Genomic DNA, 17,279 nt, shown 5'->3' with positions numbered 1-17,279 from the left:
TTTTGTTAGATCTAGCGATCCGAATTGGTTCCTAGTTCCTATTAACCACAATATTTTTCTTTTACAATTTTATAATGCTCCAACACCTACACTTACCCCTTATTATATTTAAGTAAATTAAATTGCCTAAAAACTATATTTTAAAATTATATTTTTATCTAAGTGAAACACTGAATAAAAAAATGGAGTCAGAAATTTGTTGAAGAAAATATGAAAATCAAACTACTTTTTTTTTTTTTTTTTTTTTTTTTTTGACAAAAGATACTATTAAAAAAAACAGTATTACAACCCAAACACAAACAATTAGAAGAATAAAAACACAACCTAAAAGACACACACTAAGTACCATTACAAGAAGTACAAAGAGAATAAAATACTGAAAAAGTCTAGCAGCAAGCCAATAGCTGCGGACCCCGGACAACTATGAAAACCGAACTTCATCCATACAGTGGACCAAGAGGAGCCGAAAAAACTGAATCTGTCGAGATGGACCAAGAGCGCAGATCATAAACATTGATTTAAACCCAAACTGGCAATTACAGCGAAGGGAAATCATGATGGAAATTGATGGGAGGCAGAGGAACCCGAAAAATGCACCCTGTTGCTGAAGAACGGACCTTTGACACCATCCCACTCCTAGGGTTTGAAAAGCATATCTGCATCCTAAGAGTCGGGGAACCAAACCTATAGAGTCATATACTTTAACAACTCTATGAGAAATCGTGCATCCAAATGCAAGTTCCGTTCTTGCAACTCTACCAACAGATAATGCATGAAAATGGAGGACTTTGCTCAACCCAAATATCAAAGATGGGTAACCTCCATCAAGATATTGATTAGCAGCGATGACTGACCTTGTCATCACCCAAACTAACAAAGGGACGATAGCAATTTCATGAATGCCCATATCATCCCATAACCTAGCAACAAGACCTGCAAACCAAACCCTTCCCCAAAAACCACACTCCTCCAACAAACTCCATATGCATGGAAAACCATCCACATGCACAAATAACTTCACCCCTTGGAGAACTGTTTTAACAACAAAGGGAACACATTCACACCCCAACAAGGCTACTAGCATGACCACCAACCCAACTGATAAGGGATTGTTAATCTTACAACCCTTAAAACCAACCAACAAGGCTCACAAGACCATGTCAACTCTTCGTTAACTTCCAAAACTAAAATAACTCTATAGAATTCTAACTCATGACGAAGCAGATAAAGAGAATTATTGAAAAACAAAAACACAAACAACAACACAAACAACTTATACACGAACAACATAATTAAACTTAAGAAAACCAAGAACAACACAAGAAACAAGCACAGAAACATGCGTGAGAAAGCAGGAAAGGCAACGAAAACCTTATAAAACCTACCGGCACAAACTCAACCCAGCAACAAGAACAATGGCTATTTCACCAAATTCCACTGAGAACTTTAAAAATTCACCAAATACCATCGGACTTTTCAGAATTCACCAAATGCCACTCAGTTTTTAAATAATTCACCGAGTGCCATTAATGACTAACGGTCGTTAACTCCGTTAGTCATTAGGGTTTAATCATGACACATGTATGATTAGTCTATTTATTTGAATTCATAAAAATTAAAAGAAAAACAAAAAATTAAATAAAAAAAAAACCCCAAAATTTTGGCTTCCCACCACTGCCAAACCCTAGCCCCTCCCCCTATTTCGCCGGAAAACGGTCGACCACCCCCTTAACCACCAAAAAACGGCTGATCGACCCTTTAGCACCCCACCTGACCTACCTACCAAACCATATGGTGATGCGTCGTGTTAGTGTGTGAGGTGATTGCGGGGGCTGGGGTGGGGATCAGCGCAAGGGTCGTCGGGTAAACGGAGTTTTGTGGGTCAGCGTGTGGGTGCTGTAGTCGGGTAGGCAGAGTTTTGGGCATTGCGTGAGATGGTTGTGGTGGTTTTTGGGGAGGAGGAAAGGGGGATTAAGTGGAGTTGACGGTTTTGATGGGGTCAAGGGGTTCCTGCGGGACGTCAGGGGGTTCCAGCGGGTTCCGACATAAGGTTAGGGGCTCCGACGGGAGGTTAAGGAATTATGGCGGTTGGCTTAGGTTGTCGGTTGGCTTTGGCAGGTGGTTACGGTGGTGGGGCTGGGTTGGGTTAGGATTTAGAGTTTTTTAATTTTATTTTTATTTATATTTTTTAAACCAATAACTGATTAACATGTGTCCACATGTGTCATGATTAAAGCCATGATGACAAATGGAGTAAACTCTGTCAATCATTAATGGCATTCGGTGAATTATTTAAAAACTAAGTGGCATTTGGTGAATTCTGAAAAGTTCGATGGAATTTGGTGAATTTTTAAAGTTTTCAGTTGCATTTGGTGAAATAGCCGCAAGAACAATCGTCAACGGCAACGCAAAGAGCTTTCACTGAACATATCCTTGGATACACGAGGAAACCCTTACCTGAACTTCGCCTTTACCGTCGGGAATTAATTAATGAAATTCCTTACGACGGCGTCATTAAGAGTAGCCTTTGGTTCTTGATTTGTTGAAGCAAGACGCAAAACACTTAACAATGTACCAAATAAACCGAACCATCGAAAGGGAACCCTGTAATCTTCACCAACAGACCAAAAAAACACAAATTAAAGGCAGACAGAAGGATTGAGCTCAGGCGCGCTAGTCACCGGCAAGCAGTGGCTGGGAAAAAGGGGGACGGAGGAAGCGATGAAGGGATAGGGACGAGAATTAGAGAGAAAAAGGGGGTGGTACGTTACATCAACCGAAGGTTTCTCATTTGGATTTGGCAGTTGTGTAACTTTAATCAAACTACATTTTGAAGATATTTTCTTGAACAATTGATATCGAAGTAAAAAAAACGACATTAAACATAGTTGAATTTTTGTTAATGATGAATTTACATAAATAACCCCAACATCACTACGTTTTTACAAAAAATACCCCTTGATATTGTAACTAAGTTTATCAAGGAGATAAACTTGAATTTCCTCAAGCCTTCCAAGGTATGCTTATGAATTGGATGACCGTAAATACATTTTACCTTTCTATGTGAAGATCACACTTGAAGGCAAATGTTCAAATGATGCAATATTATCTCGTTACTCCTTTAATCCTTTGCAGTCATCCTTCCATTATGCATATTCTAATTGACCACTCAACGGTGCTTCACTCGCCTTCTATTTTGCTCGCATTGCCAGGGAAGCCTCTTAGTTAAAAGCAAATAAAATCTTTTATGTAAAAGCAAAATCTAGTTCATTTTATTACAAAAGCTCTAACCAGAAAAACAGAGTTATGCAAATGTAAAAGCCGGAGAAAAAGCACATGATCAATTGAGTACAACTAGGCGCATAACTCCTATATGTTTAGGATGCATATAGGAGGGTTAATTAGTAAATTCACATAGTTTTTGAGATTTTTTTATTGCTATAGTAGTATTTTTAATGTACTATTATACTTCCAGTGGAATTTTTAATGTACTAATAGAGTATAAGCTATTTTAATAGTAATAGTGGTACAAATATTGTACTACTAGGAAAAAAAAAAAAAAAAATCACCACTCTTTTGTCGTATAGCTGCTATTTACTTGGCTGTAAATGGAAGCTATGCGCCAATACTTAACCATGATCAATCACTAATTAAGATGTAAAAGCCAGAGAAAAAGCACCAAAACCTTTTCGCATTAAGAATAATGTTTCCCGACACAATCCTTATCAAAACACATTGAAAATCACTTACCACAAAATTCACACTGATTCACTGGTGCTTAAATCCAAGTACATTCTATACGCATCTCGGTCAGCTGAATAGTACTTTGCTACCAAAGAATCTATCTTGAAACCAAGTTTCTTGTAAAGATCCACGGCAGGAGTTCTCCAAGGATCAACATGAAGAGATATCCTCTGTATCTTCCTAGTTTGACATTTTCGAATTGCTTCTCTAAGCACTGCTTCCCCATAACCTTGTCTTCTATAATTCTCTTTCACTAGTTTTCAATAAAGAAAAAAATCTTAATTCAATCAATTAATCAATCAAAGCTTTAATCCCATAAGGATAAAAATAAAAAAAAAATAAAAAAAAAAAAAAAATAAAAAAAAAAAATAAAAAAAAAAGTCCAATTAAGCTTTTTCAGTTATAAATCAAAAAGTGCATACGTATAACAGTACATAATAGCTACATTACTCGTACTCTTCATTTCACCTCAGTTTCAATCCTTAACACTTGGACATGGACAGGACACTTGACCCTTGACATAAACATGTAATAAATACACAAAATAGCTGGGTTGGACACTTAGACTATTTAACACGTACCACGGTATAAAATAAACACCTAAGTTACAAGTTAAATGCATCAAAAAAAAGTAAATGTTTCCTTTGTTCCAAATTAATTTCACCATTTCTAGATGATATTAAAATGACTACTTCATTTACCCTTGCCACCTAAAACCTTGCACCCATGGCACTCCTCTAAACAAGAAGTCAGGAACCACAACAACCAGCCAATTGCTAACACATTTGCACCTTTGTCATATCACACAACGACCAACATAATTCCACGACCACAATCTACCTAGCAAAAATCATTACAATCCACCTACAACCAAAATTACACAACCCTAACAACACTACAGTCATATCAAATTGTCATAAAACTACAAATATCCTTATCTTCTAGCCCCTACACCATTACAGTCCCCATCTCATGAGATTGAATATTCAAATTAATGTTCAATTGCAAAACATTCTTTCAGAAGATACCAAATAGCGATGAAATGGACAGGATCTATTGGTCCAGATATATCATAGGCAGCATAATCCCGTTGGAAGAATGCAGTACAAATTCAACATTAGAAAAGTAAACAGAATCTCCCCTTAGTGGTGACTTCATTCTAATTTTTTTTGTTAAACTTAGAGCCATGCTTCACAACTAAGCATTTAATAAACTTGTTTTTGTTAAAAATGCATAAGCATTAATATACGGCTACATCATTTCGATATGGCCATATTATACAGGAATTTCAATTGACACAAATCGTTTGGTTCAGTACGGGGTGTTTCAAAAACCTAAGATCTTGTCAGGATCAAATGTTCCAATCCTATGGTTTTGCATTACATGTTGCATCACGAGTTTTACATAAACTTAGTTGCTCTTCAAAGATACAGATGATCCCCAACCAAAATCGTACATTGAACCTTGGGTGAACTCAATACATCAAGAACTATGTGCTAGGGTCTGGACATTGCTGATGTAGCTAAGTGAATCAATTAAGTTAAAGCTATCTTGTATCCAAGCTTTCTTGAGAATACTACTCTACCAATGAAAGTTATTAGGACAGATGAATCAGTTAATAAAATGTTCCTTTGGCGAGGAAATGTGTCAACAAAAAGTGAAAAAGAAAATCGTTAAGGATGGACCAAAGTTAATTTTCTAAGGAGAGCAATGAGGAGCATGGATATGGCTGCATGCTGCTAAAAAATGACTTTTGTGGACCTTAGAGATTATAAAAGATAAGTTCAAGATCAAATTGATTTGTGCTAGCTTTAACAAATGGTTGGGATTGGAGAATAAGGTTCTGGCAATTAGGATCATCTCAGAAGACATGGGACTTTGTAACAAAGTAGGTAATTAAGAATTGCATACGAGAAGCTAAGAAGACCTTGTGTAGAGATAGAAGAACCACATAACTCAAAAATGTTATAAATGAAGTCTTAGATTATGAGGGAGGCATATCAACAAGACCACAATAGTAGAACGAACAAACTCAGAATAGCAATTGATAAGGATTGTATCTTGTACTGTTGTGACCTAGTGTGGAAACGAAAACAAGGACTTAACACCTTTATTTTTGAAGTGGTTAGTGCAAGCTCAGATAAATTGGATTTTCATATTACATGGTAACAACAAGCTAATCTGGAGGTCAACCAAGAACAGGATAATGACGGCACTATCCTCAAAGATACTCTGGGGCACACTGTAGCGCTGCAACGAATTGTTATAGTTTCAAGCTTTGGTAGAGGGATTGGGCTGTCTGTACTGGATCAGAAAATTCACTACAGCTTAATAGTTTTTGGCAAAGATGACATAATGGTTTATGTGGATAGCAAAGTGGAAGAGAAAAGGAAGGGAGTGAAGAAGGAAATGGAAGAAAGAAATGGAGGAGAAGGTAAGGTTACATTTTGCCCAAATTTTTGTTGACGAGTGACATTTATATCACTCTTTGTGAGGTGGTCCTAGTTTGGTTTTCATAGTTTTGATAGTTTTATGGTTAGTTTTAACACATTTTAGCACGTTTGTCTTGTTTGCGTGCGTGTGTCGGTGTTGCTCAAGTTTGGTTTTCTTACATATTATGATAGTTTCTTGCATTAAATTAAACTTGATTTTTTTAGCAACATTTGGATAAGTTCATTGCTAAAAATTTATAAGATGATTAAACAAGTAATGAAGAAAAGTGCGCTTAATAAGCAAAGATCGTACTTCATATGACCATATGTTTTTATTCATAAAACATTTTAGAGTAATTTAACTTGGAGATGAAAGCTTATCTTAAGAGATTACCAACAACAGGCATATAAAATGAGGGAGATGATTTTTTAAGCTGCCAGCGCGGTAGGAGGGCACACAGCTACAAGGAGTGCTGCTCCAAATTTTTAGTGTTTTATTTTCAAACCTTAGATAAGAAAATTAGGTGAATCGGATCAATTTTGTGGGCAAATCGATTAACGGCCGCCACAATTATATAACGGTTATAAAACGGTAACGGCCATTGCAGCGAGTTGGGTGTGATTCTCAATGTGCCGCTATATAACGGCTTTTCTCGAAACGGTTTGTCCCAAACCCATTACATAGCGGCCATTATAGAACGGAACGACCGAGTTATAATTCCATGATCCATTGTTATTATGTTTGGTAGCTGTTAGGAATATGTTGATATACTCTAAGAAATTACATCATTGCCCTTACTAATATTATCCTCCTTCCTCCTCCCCTTTCTCATTAATGGCAATTAGGTCATTTCATACCCCTCTTAATTCCCATCCCTAATTACTAGCCTCTCCAAGGTATTAGAAATGTGGGGATTGAATGAGACTTTATTTACTAATTCTTTTAAAACAAACAACAGAATTAATCATGTTGGTATCTAAATTCCCATTCCCACCTTCTTAATCTCACATACCAAACACCCCATCGAGAACTCTTAATGAATGGCAGTAATGAATAAATTAGGATAGAATCCATTATGTTGGTATATAAATTCTCATTCCCACCTTCTTAATCTCGCATATCAAACACCCCAGAAGAACTTTGAGAACCCTGAATATAAGGAAGTAATGAACAAATTTAGAATTGAATAGTCATTTTACAATTACATCTACAAAGCTCTCTTTTAAAAGCTCCTAAAATTAGCATTTTCAACATAGTTTATTGACCTCAAATCTCTCTTCTAATTCCATTCTCAACGATTTAGAGTTATGGTATTTTCAGAGCCATCAATTTACTTCAACATTATTTTATTATTTTTGAAATACTATCTTTTATTCATCACCTTTTGTGATTCACTGCCTTGTGAAAAAATTAAAGTTTTACAATGGTCAAAAATTCTAAATATTGAAATCATATGAAAGATTTAGCCAACAATATGAGAGGTTAGGCAACTTGACGCTCTCTCTCCCTCTCTCTCTTGTAATAGAAGTGCAACTAAACAAATTAGGCAGCAGTTTAAAAAGGAAATTTTGACATTTGCTATCAGCGAAAGAACCTTGGATCACGTTTGCTACCTGTTTAATTTTTTTTATTTTATCTTGCTACCACACAAATTCAAAAATTATACTACCTTCGTTTCTTATTATGTGCAACAAAGGGGTATTATTTGTGAGACATAAAATATTCCTTTGTTGCACATAATAAGAAACAGACGTAGTAGATATCACTACTTGTTGACTTATGCCGTTACTATTTTCGTTAGTGGGGCCCAACCATCGTCCAGCCACCTTAGTGCCACCTTCCAACCACCCCTCCATCCCCAGTCACCTCACTGCCACCTTCCAGCTAACGCTACGTATTTAGCCACACTCACTGCCACCTCCAACCTCCCTTTCCCCATTAACGCTGGCACCTAAACGGTCTTCTGACCCCACCCCACTCCCTTTCCCCATAAACACTGCTCTTAAACCACCCTAAACGAGTAAAAATGAAACACTATAATCCATTTAGGGTGGTTTTAACAAAACCCCCTACCCGACACCACACCCATTCCCCCGATAGAAACGGCCCCTCTCCCCTTTCCCCACCCCGAATCGACCCCCCTCCACTCCCCCCACCAAAAATACGGCACCCATACCCTAAAATCATTCCCCGAAACAACCTTAAACGGGTTTCAGAGTTTTTGTTTCACCCGTTCAGGTTGGTTCGGGCAGCGTGGGTATGGAAAATTATGGAGGTGGGGTTCAACGGCGTTGGGGGAACGTTTGGGCGCCATCACGGGCGACAGGAGTTGGCATGGGGAGGGGGAGAGTGGCTGGGAATTTATTTTTAAAATTTTTATTCTTTTTTTAAATAAATTAATAAGTTAAATTATTATTTAATGAAATAATGGGCCCCACTCAATGGAACCCTAACGCATTATGTTAAGTGGTAGCAATAACTATAATTTTGGAATTTGGGTGGTAGAAAAGTAAAATAAAAAATTAATCAGGTAGCAAATGTGAACCAAGGTTCTTTTGCTGGTAGCAAATGTCAAATTTTCCTTTTAAAAAAGTTAACGAGTTTGTTTGCAAACCTCTTATAGTCTCATGTTCAGCTGAAGAGACTTCAATGTCATTCCTCATTATAAGGTACCAATAAACTAAGGATGAAATCATCCTAAAGTAACACAAGTAATTACAAATATATCTTCATACTTCTGCTAACAATCAAGCTATCTAAAAAACCTTGCTTTTACTCATTGATTACTTGCCTTGAAATAGGCACAATGTTTCATCTATAAAAATCCCTATGTTAGGTGAGAACTCTAATTCGACAGCTAATAAGACAATTTGTTATTTGATGAAAACAAATTGTTTCCACAAAACATTTCCTATCCTAATTGAAATATCAATGGAACTATGGAAGAGTTAGAATAACAGGAGTTTGCACTTTGAAGATTCAAGGGGGATGTATATAATTGCACAAAAAGCATAACTCATAACCTTGAGAGCTATAGGTACCTATAGCTTTGATGCACAAGGAAATGATAAAGAAGGTGAACACCTTCAACACCATGAGGAAGCACTCATGTATCAAGAAAAGATCGTCAAACAAATATCACTCCAAAGTACAGAGCCTATATCTGGCAATTGTCCTGAGTGACTTAACTCTATAGTATAAATAACTGATGCTAGGAATAGAGACTGAGAGCATTCCATTTTTATGAGATACATCAATATACACTTTTATTGACTGTTGTTACACAAGAAAATCCCTCCACTAAGACAGTCGCAGGCTTGCAGTTCTGCACTCTCAGGTGTGCTTAAATGATGGTGCAGCAAAAGGCTAATCAATGTCATTGAAAAATAATGGTGGGCGGTGGTGTGGTGGCCTAGGCTAGTCCATATAATTTTAGCCCAAACTTTTGCTTTTGATCCGTCAATGGTTTTGATCAGTAAAGAAAGCAATCTTATGCCAAAGTACATATTTAATAAATTAATTTTTTTCATAATTAAGAAAACCAAATCCATATAAATTATAACCAACTCGGAGAATGCATTTGAGATTGAGATCAATGTTGTAATTGTCTAACTAATAAAAGTTTGAGGTTTTTGAGGTTACCGTTCGCATGATCTAAGCTATATTTTGGTGTTCTAGGGCTGCTTGCAACATTCTCAGAGGATATTTGGGTAAAAATAGCTGAGACCTTAGCTACTAGTTTTGCAACAAGGATCGCTTATAAGAAAGAGTTTAATGATACTATCCTTGAATATGATAATTTCATAATATGTTCATCTTAAACAAGCATTTTAATGACAGATCAGCTCATGAATCATCCTAAATATAATTTAGATCTAGTATAAAAAGGTCTCCCATATATTGACAGTCTTGTATCAACTGAAGCTATTTCATGAAAACACTTATTGTCTTTGTTATATACATGGCTCAGGCCATCATATACATAGGCTTCATATTTTCAGTTTATTTTTTAGACCAACCAGATTAGAAAGAAGAAAAATCATGTGCAACAGTGCAAAGATAAAATCAGTGTAGGATATACTACATACTACCTAGAAGTTTATCTTAGATTTCCTTGTACACAAATTACAATAGTTAGTCATACAAAGAGTGCATTCAGCTTTAATCATCACAGTATAAGGTAGATGTACTGCAAAAAAGTTTTCTCCGGTAACTAATAATCTCGTAATTATTCAAAAGGGTATAATTTGATAGCATTAGTGCATTACATCACATTAATTTTCCTAGAGTTTCTGTCAATGAATGAAACAATAATCATACAATAACTACCACAAATTTCATGTCTTCAAAGTTAAATTCCAATTTTCTAATCAAATGGCAGGTTGTCACGGTCCGAGTGTTTTGACACTGGATCGTGCGGCGCGCGCTTGTCTATTGACGACAAGGACGCAAGCCTAACTTAAGGGAGGTTCGCGAGCACACAGCAACACGGACCAAAGGTGTCTTAAAAGGGCACACGATGACAACGAGTGCGGAGTCGGGGCTTGTGACAAGCCGATACTTCGAAGCGGGCACAAGCGGAACCGACGAGATGAAAGTGTATCTTGGGTCTCTTGGTTTGGTGGGGATGCTTTAAAACAAGGCAAGCACAATATCTATAAAGGCTTAAACAACACACAAGTCTTAAAGCAATAGCAACGGGGTAGGGAGCTTAGATTCAATAACCATTCGCTCCCTAAAGAGCTTTATATAGTATTACTAGAGAAATACAAGTGAACGTTGAAATGACAGTAACACAATAATTCTCCCTAGAGCCTAGAAAATAAAAAGAAAGACTTAAGAAACAATACATAAGGGAAAATACAAAGAAAATAAAGGAGAATACATAATCAAGAGGTTGGATTCTAACATCCTCCCCCACCTAAGCTGTCGACGTCCTCGTCGACTTACAAAACATACTCTAGGGATCCTAGCAGCTTCAGTCTTCTGGAGTGGCTCTTGTTCTTGGCCTGATGTTGGCGCGGTAGCTCACGTTGCGGTTGCTGTCTTCGGGATCTGGATGATAAGGTTTGAGACGGCTAACGTGGAAGACGGGGTGAATCCTCATCCACGCAGGCGGTTCCACCTTATAAGCATTCTTCCCAATCCGTTTAGTTATACGGATGGGGCCTTCGTATTTCCGAATCAGACGACGATCTCTGCCTCTTAGAAATTTCAACTGTTCTGGTAAGACCTTCACCATCACCATATCCCCAACTGCAAAATCCACCGGCCTTCTGTTTTGATCAGCCCATTTCTTCATCCGACGCGAAGCTCGCTCTAGGTAGGCTTTTGCAATGTCGGTGTTCTGTTTCCACTCTCTTGTAAACTCCCGAGCTTGAGCACTCCTTCCACCTTCCCAATCAGCCACTGTGTGCGGAAGGAGAGGTTGTTGACCCATGATCAGCTCAAAGGGGCTTTTGTTGGAGGAAGAGCTCCTTTGAGCGTTGAAGCAAAGTTGTGCGACATCCAAAAGTCTCACCCAATCTTTCTGATTAGCGCTCACAAAGTGACGCAAGTATTCTTCAAGAAGCCCATTGAATCTCTCCGTCTGTCCATCGGATTGAGGGTGGTGGCTTGACGACATGTTGAGATCAGACCCCATCATTTGGAATAGCTCAGACCAAAATATGCTCGTGAATCTGGTATCCCGGTCGCTCACTATGCTCTTCGGCAATCCCCAGTACTTCACAATATGTTTAAAGAAGAGCGACGCCGTTTCTTCTGCACCACAAGCCTTCTGCATGGGCACGAACGTTGCATATTTGGAGAACCTGTCTATCACCACCATGATAGAAGAGAACTGGTCCACCTTCGGAAGGCCGCTAATGAAGTCCATTGACACACTCTCCCAAGGTCGAGTGGGAACTGGGAGGGGTTCTAGGAGACCTCCGGGTTTTTGTCTGTCAACCTTGTCTTGCTGGCACACAAGGCAAGTTTTGGTGTAGCTCATCACATCTTCCTTCATTCCTGGCCAGTAGTACCCCATCGCGAGTAGACTGAGGGTTCTCTGCCAGCCTGGGTGTCCCGCCCATAGCGTGTCATGGCATTCCTTCAGCAACATTTTTCTCAATCCTCCTGCTTTAGGGATGAAAAGCTTTGTCCCTTTAGTGAAGATAAGTCCGTCGTCCAACCAGAAGCGTCTAGTCTTCCCTTCTTCAATCAACTTCGTTATGGTCTTTGTCATCGGATCATCTGGGAGGTAGGCTCGCACTTGATCTCTCACGGACGTGGCAATGCTGCTTGCATTCATTGGCGCTAGCTTGTACATTGCAGCAAGGTCGGCACGCCTACTCAGGGCATCCGCCACTCTGTTGCTGGACCCCATTCTATAGGTGAACTCCACGTCGAAGTCGGCTAAGGCCTCTTGCCACCGAGCTTGTTTTCCTGTCAGCTTGGGTTGGGTGAGAAAGTGACTCGCCGCGGTGTTGTCTGTGCGGACGGTGAACTTTGATCCCAACAAATAGTGTCTCCATCCTCTTAGACAGTGCACAATGGCGAGTAGCTCCTTTTCCTGTGCCGCATACCTCCTCTCAGCGTTATTTAACTTCCTGCTTTCGAATGCTATGGGATGCCCTTCCTGGAGAAGCACTCCTCCTAGAGCAAAATCTGAAGCATCCGTCTCAACCACAAATGGTTTGGTGATGTCTGGAAGGGCAAGGACCGGCTCCTTCACCACTGCTTCTTTCAACTTCTGAAAAGCTTCCTTCTGTGGGCCTGACCATTCCCAACGACTTTCTTTCCTCAATAGATCGGTGAGCGGACTTGCGATCTCTGAGTATCCCTTGATAAATCTTCTATAGTAGTTCGCTAATCCCAGAAAGGATCGCAGTTCGGAGGGGTTCTTGGGATCTTGCCAATCGCGAACAGCACATATCTTCTTCGGGTCCATCCTCAATCGACCCTTCCCCACAAAATGCCCAAGAAACCCGACTTCTTCTTGCGCAAAGGCACACTTTTCTCTCTTCACAAACAGGTGATGTTCTCTCAACTTCTCGAAGACCAATCTGAGGTGCTCGAGGTGCTCTTCAAAAGTCTTGCTGTAAACAACAATGTCATCAAGGTACACAACCACAAACTTATCTAAGTATTCTCGGAATACTTGGTTCATCAGAGTACAGAATGTAGCGGGCGCATTCGTCAATCCGAAGGGCATGACTAGCCATTCGTACGCCCCGTATCTTGTCACACAAGCAGTTTTTGGTTCATCCCCTTCGGCAATGCGAACTTGGTGGTACCCAGACTTCAAGTCTAGCTTGGTGAAATACACTGCATCCCCTAACTGATCGAACAGATCCGCCACCAAAGGAATAGGGTAGTGATTGCGCACCGTAACCTTATTCAATGCTCGGTAGTCGATGCACAATCGAAGACTCCCATCTTGTTTCTTCTGAAAGAGCACAGGGGCCCCGTAAGGAGCCTTTGATGGGCGGATGAAGCCTGACTCGAGCAAGTCCTCCAATTGTTTCCGGAGTTCAGCCAATTCCGGGGGAGCCATGCGATAAGGGCTTCGCGCTGGGGGTTTCGCCCCTGGAACTAGCTCAATCTCATGGTCCACCGCCCTTCTAGGTGGGAGAACTTTTGGTAGATCTTTCGGGAGGAGGTCCTGGAATTCTGCTAGAAGCTCAGCAAGGGCAGGAGGAAGGTCTCCGCTTACTTCATCTTCCTTAGCGGACAGAGTTGCGAGAAACGTGGGCTCGTTCCTCTTCAACCCCTTCTCTAATTGCATTGCTGAAAGGAGGGGCCCTTTCGGCCCTTTTCCCGGATTGCAGGTTCTGAGGAGACATGGTTGTTGCCCGGGCACAAGTATAGATCTAAGGTGCGGCATCGGAACTGCCTTGCTAGAGTGTAAGAAGTCCATGCCGAGCACCAAGCTGAAGTCATCCATGGGCGCCACGGTAAAGTCCACCTGTCCGCTCCAATCTCCTAGCTTCATTGTCACTCTCTTAGCAACGCCGTGGATTGGTTTGGCAGCCGAATTTACCGCTTTCATACTACCTCCTTCTGGTAGTAGCTTCAACCCCAGTCTTTTTGCCTCCTTTTCTGAAATGAAGTTGTGGGTAGCACCTGTATCCACCATGGCTTGAGCTTCCTTGCCATTTACCAACACCTTCACATACATCAACTCAGAGTTTTTGGGTTGGCCTTCAGAGGCCTCTCTTTCCATAGCACACATCATACGAATGGCACCCAATCTTGAATGTTCCCCTTCACTGGGTTCTATCTCATCAGCTTCTTCAACCTCCGCCGCTTCTAAGGACATCGAGGAAAGTTTCTTTTGGAGGTTGTCAATTTCTCCCTTGTGTCGACATTCAAACCACTTGTGCGGTCCCCGACAAAGGATACACGTCAATGGCCTGGCTGCCGAAGATGAACTAGGTGTGCTTCCTTTACTAGAGAAGGAAGAAGCTCCACTCTTCCGAGAGTCTTCTCCCCCACTCCTGTTATATCTATTGTTTGAGTTGTTGGAGCTCACTTGTGAACCATATCCCGAGTTTCTAGGAGGGTTCGGTGTCGGACCACTATTCCCTTTCTTCAAACCTTGCCCTTTCTCTGACGAGTAGTCCATCAACCTTTCAGCTGCGGCGATGGCTCCCGATAAGGTATCAATCTTCTGGCGCCAAATTTCCCTTTGGGCCCATTCCTTCAGACCGCGCACAAAATTAAATAGACGATCTTCCTCCGACATGTTGTGGATCTCCAACATGCACGCTGAAAATTCTTTGACATACTCCCGAATAGAACCCTTATGCTGTAAAGCGGCGAGCTTGGTGCGAGCAACAAACTCGGTATTCTCGGGATAAAATTGGGCCATAAGCTCTTTCTTTAGATCCTCCCAAGTATCTACCGACGTCCTCTTAGCTTGGATGTCGGCATACTTGGTGCGCCACCAAAGCTTTGCATCATCCACCAAATACATAGTGGCGGTATCGACTTGTAACTCACTCTCCAACTGACAGACGCGGAAGTATTGCTCCATATCGAAGATGAAGTTATCGACTTCCTTTGAATCTCTCGTGCCATTAAAGGTTCGAGGTTTGGGAGGTTTAATCTTGGCACCTCCACTTCCCCCGAGCCCTCTCTGGGCACGCATTAGGGTGGCACATTTGTCTTGTGCTTCATCAGCAACGTTTTGCACGAAGTTAAGCTGCTCCGTTAACCCATCCACTGTTGCTGCAAGCCTCTCCATTTGTTCGGCTTGTTTTATCACAATATCCTCGAGCTTGGGCAACCTTTCTTCGAGCATCGCCCAATGTTCGGACTTGCCTTCAAGCCAAGCAAGTCGTTCCTCAATTGTATATTCATGCATCTCTCCTTCTTCTGCCATATCTGCGGCAAGCTCGGCTCTGATACCAACTGTCACGGTCCGAGTGTTTTGACACTGGATCGTGCGGCGCGCGCTTGTCTATTGACGACAAGGACGCAAGCCTAACTTAAGGGAGGTTCGCGAGCACACAGCAACACGGACCAAAGGTGTCTTAAAAGGGCACACGATGACAACGAGTGCGGAGTCGGGGCTTGTGACGGCCGATACTTCGAAGCGGGCACAAGCGGAACCGACGAGATGAAAGTGTATCTTGGGTCTCTTGGTTTGGTGGGGATGCTTTAAAACAAGGCAAGCACACTATCTATAAAGGCTTAAACAACACACAAGTCTTAAAGCAATAGCAACGGGGTAGGGAGCTTAGATTCAATAACCATTCGCTCCCTAAAGAGCTTTATATAGTATTACTAGAGAAATACAAGTGAACGTTGAAATGACAGTAACACAATAATTCTCCCTAGAGCCTAGAAAATAAAAAGAAAGACTTAAGAAACAATACATAAGGGAAAATACAAAGAAAATAAAGGAGAATACATAATCAAGAGGTTGGATTCTAACACAGGTACAAGATGACCATAACGACACCTTTCAAAATCAATCAGATGACACCGAACTTCTAACTTAAGCAATGCTCGGACAACCACAAGAGCAACCAATCACACATAAGAAAGCAACATCAAAGCAAATAAGCTAATACAACATGAATAGAAACCAAAACAAATTAGTCAAGCAGTTTAGTCATGCTCCATTTAACAAAATCATGTTCACAGATATAATGTAAGAAAGGAAAGAAAAGAAAAGAAAAAAGTAATTTGCCAAAAGAGGGATAAACTAGAACCTGCAAGCTTAGTGATGAGAGCTAGTAACGATGTCGGCCAGGAGTACATAGCATAGCCAGCAACTTCACCATTAACATAAGCATATAGCAATCCAGCATTCTTTTTTCTAAGTTCATCATCGAACGATTTCGATAATGACTCGTGTTTAGGGAATATCTTCTTCTCCATTTTCACTACTTCCTCCACTATTTTTGAGTAATTGGGTGATTTCCTATTCAGCTCTGTAATCACCCCTTCAGCTAACATTGCCATCTTTCACTTTTATTGATGTAACTGACAAAATAATTATACTTTCAAAGCATGAGTTATTAGCATTAACAATTAAAAAAAAATCATTTTTACAAAATAAAAATTCGGAAAAAAAAAAAAAAAACTAATCAAATTGGAGCATTCAGACATGCCAAAGCTAATGAATTGGCTCAAAATGTATCATAATTGAGGAACCCTTAATGGAAATGGGACTTAAAAGTGAAATTACGAATTCAAAAATAGTAGCAGACACTTATTGTAAAAAAATTCTAAAATGCAAAAGCCAAAAAAAAAAAATAATAAAAAAAAATAAATAAATAAAATAACTCATGAAATTAAATTTATACTACTTCGTATTCTTTAACAAAATGGAAGAACCGATGAATTAATTCGTCGAAACAGTTAAAAAGTAAGAAATTAATAAGTAAGAGATGAAAAGGGAGAGGGAGAACCTGAATTAGCCAAGAGCCCAGGAGTCCGGTGGAGATAGGAAAACCGCTAGATGAACTGAATAGTAGTCAAAAAGTCAGGACTTTCGAGATGAATACAAATAGGTTAACAATTTTACTCTCTTCGTTATTAAATATTGGGATTTTATAACTGGTACCCTCAAAAATCTGACTTTTATCAATGGTGCACCTCATTATGTT

At 39.9% G+C, this 17,279-nt stretch overlaps 1 protein-coding gene across 3 annotated transcripts; it reads right to left on the bottom strand.

The window, feature by feature from the left end:
* Positions 1–2,908: 2,908 nt before the first annotated feature.
* LOC145559693 (uncharacterized) lies at positions 2,909–17,188 on the bottom strand. Of its 3 annotated transcripts, none has more exons than XM_081621052.1 (4): positions 17,082–17,188; positions 16,380–16,653; positions 3,751–3,997; positions 2,909–3,199 (listed from the first exon to the last, which is right to left on the bottom strand). In XM_081621052.1, the coding sequence occupies exons 2-3, from the start codon at positions 16,630–16,632 to the stop codon at positions 3,759–3,761; spliced, it is 492 nt and encodes a 163-aa protein (XP_081477178.1). In that variant the 5' UTR covers positions 16,633–16,653; positions 17,082–17,188; the 3' UTR covers positions 2,909–3,199; positions 3,751–3,758. The 3 variants fall into 3 exon arrangements, with proteins under 3 accessions (XP_081477178.1, XP_081477177.1, XP_081477176.1); XM_081621051.1 differs by having other exon boundaries at positions 2,909–3,191; XM_081621050.1 differs by lacking the exon at positions 2,909–3,199 and having other exon boundaries at positions 3,664–3,997.
* Positions 17,189–17,279: the final 91 nt, after the last annotated feature.

This window comes from Chenopodium album, chromosome 9 (assembly GCF_948465745.1).
Source record: "Chenopodium album chromosome 9, dcCheAlbu1.1, whole genome shotgun sequence".
Taxonomy (NCBI): Eukaryota; Viridiplantae; Streptophyta; class Magnoliopsida; order Caryophyllales; family Amaranthaceae; genus Chenopodium; species Chenopodium album.
The sequence above is the reverse complement of the archived record's forward strand: the minus strand, read 5'-3'. Positions and strand labels throughout refer to the sequence as shown.

What these genes read in the sequence shown, in the direction of transcription:
- LOC145559693 (XM_081621052.1), bottom strand. Translation starts at nt 16,632, where the DNA reads ATGGCAATGTTAGCTGAAGGGGTGATTACAGAGCTGAATAGGAAATCA. An exon ending in TCTCATCACTAAGCTTGCAG is followed by an intron (nt 3,998 to 16,379) that starts GTTCTAGTTTAT and finishes ATTGAAAACTAG; the next exon opens with TGAAAGAGAATTATAGAAGA.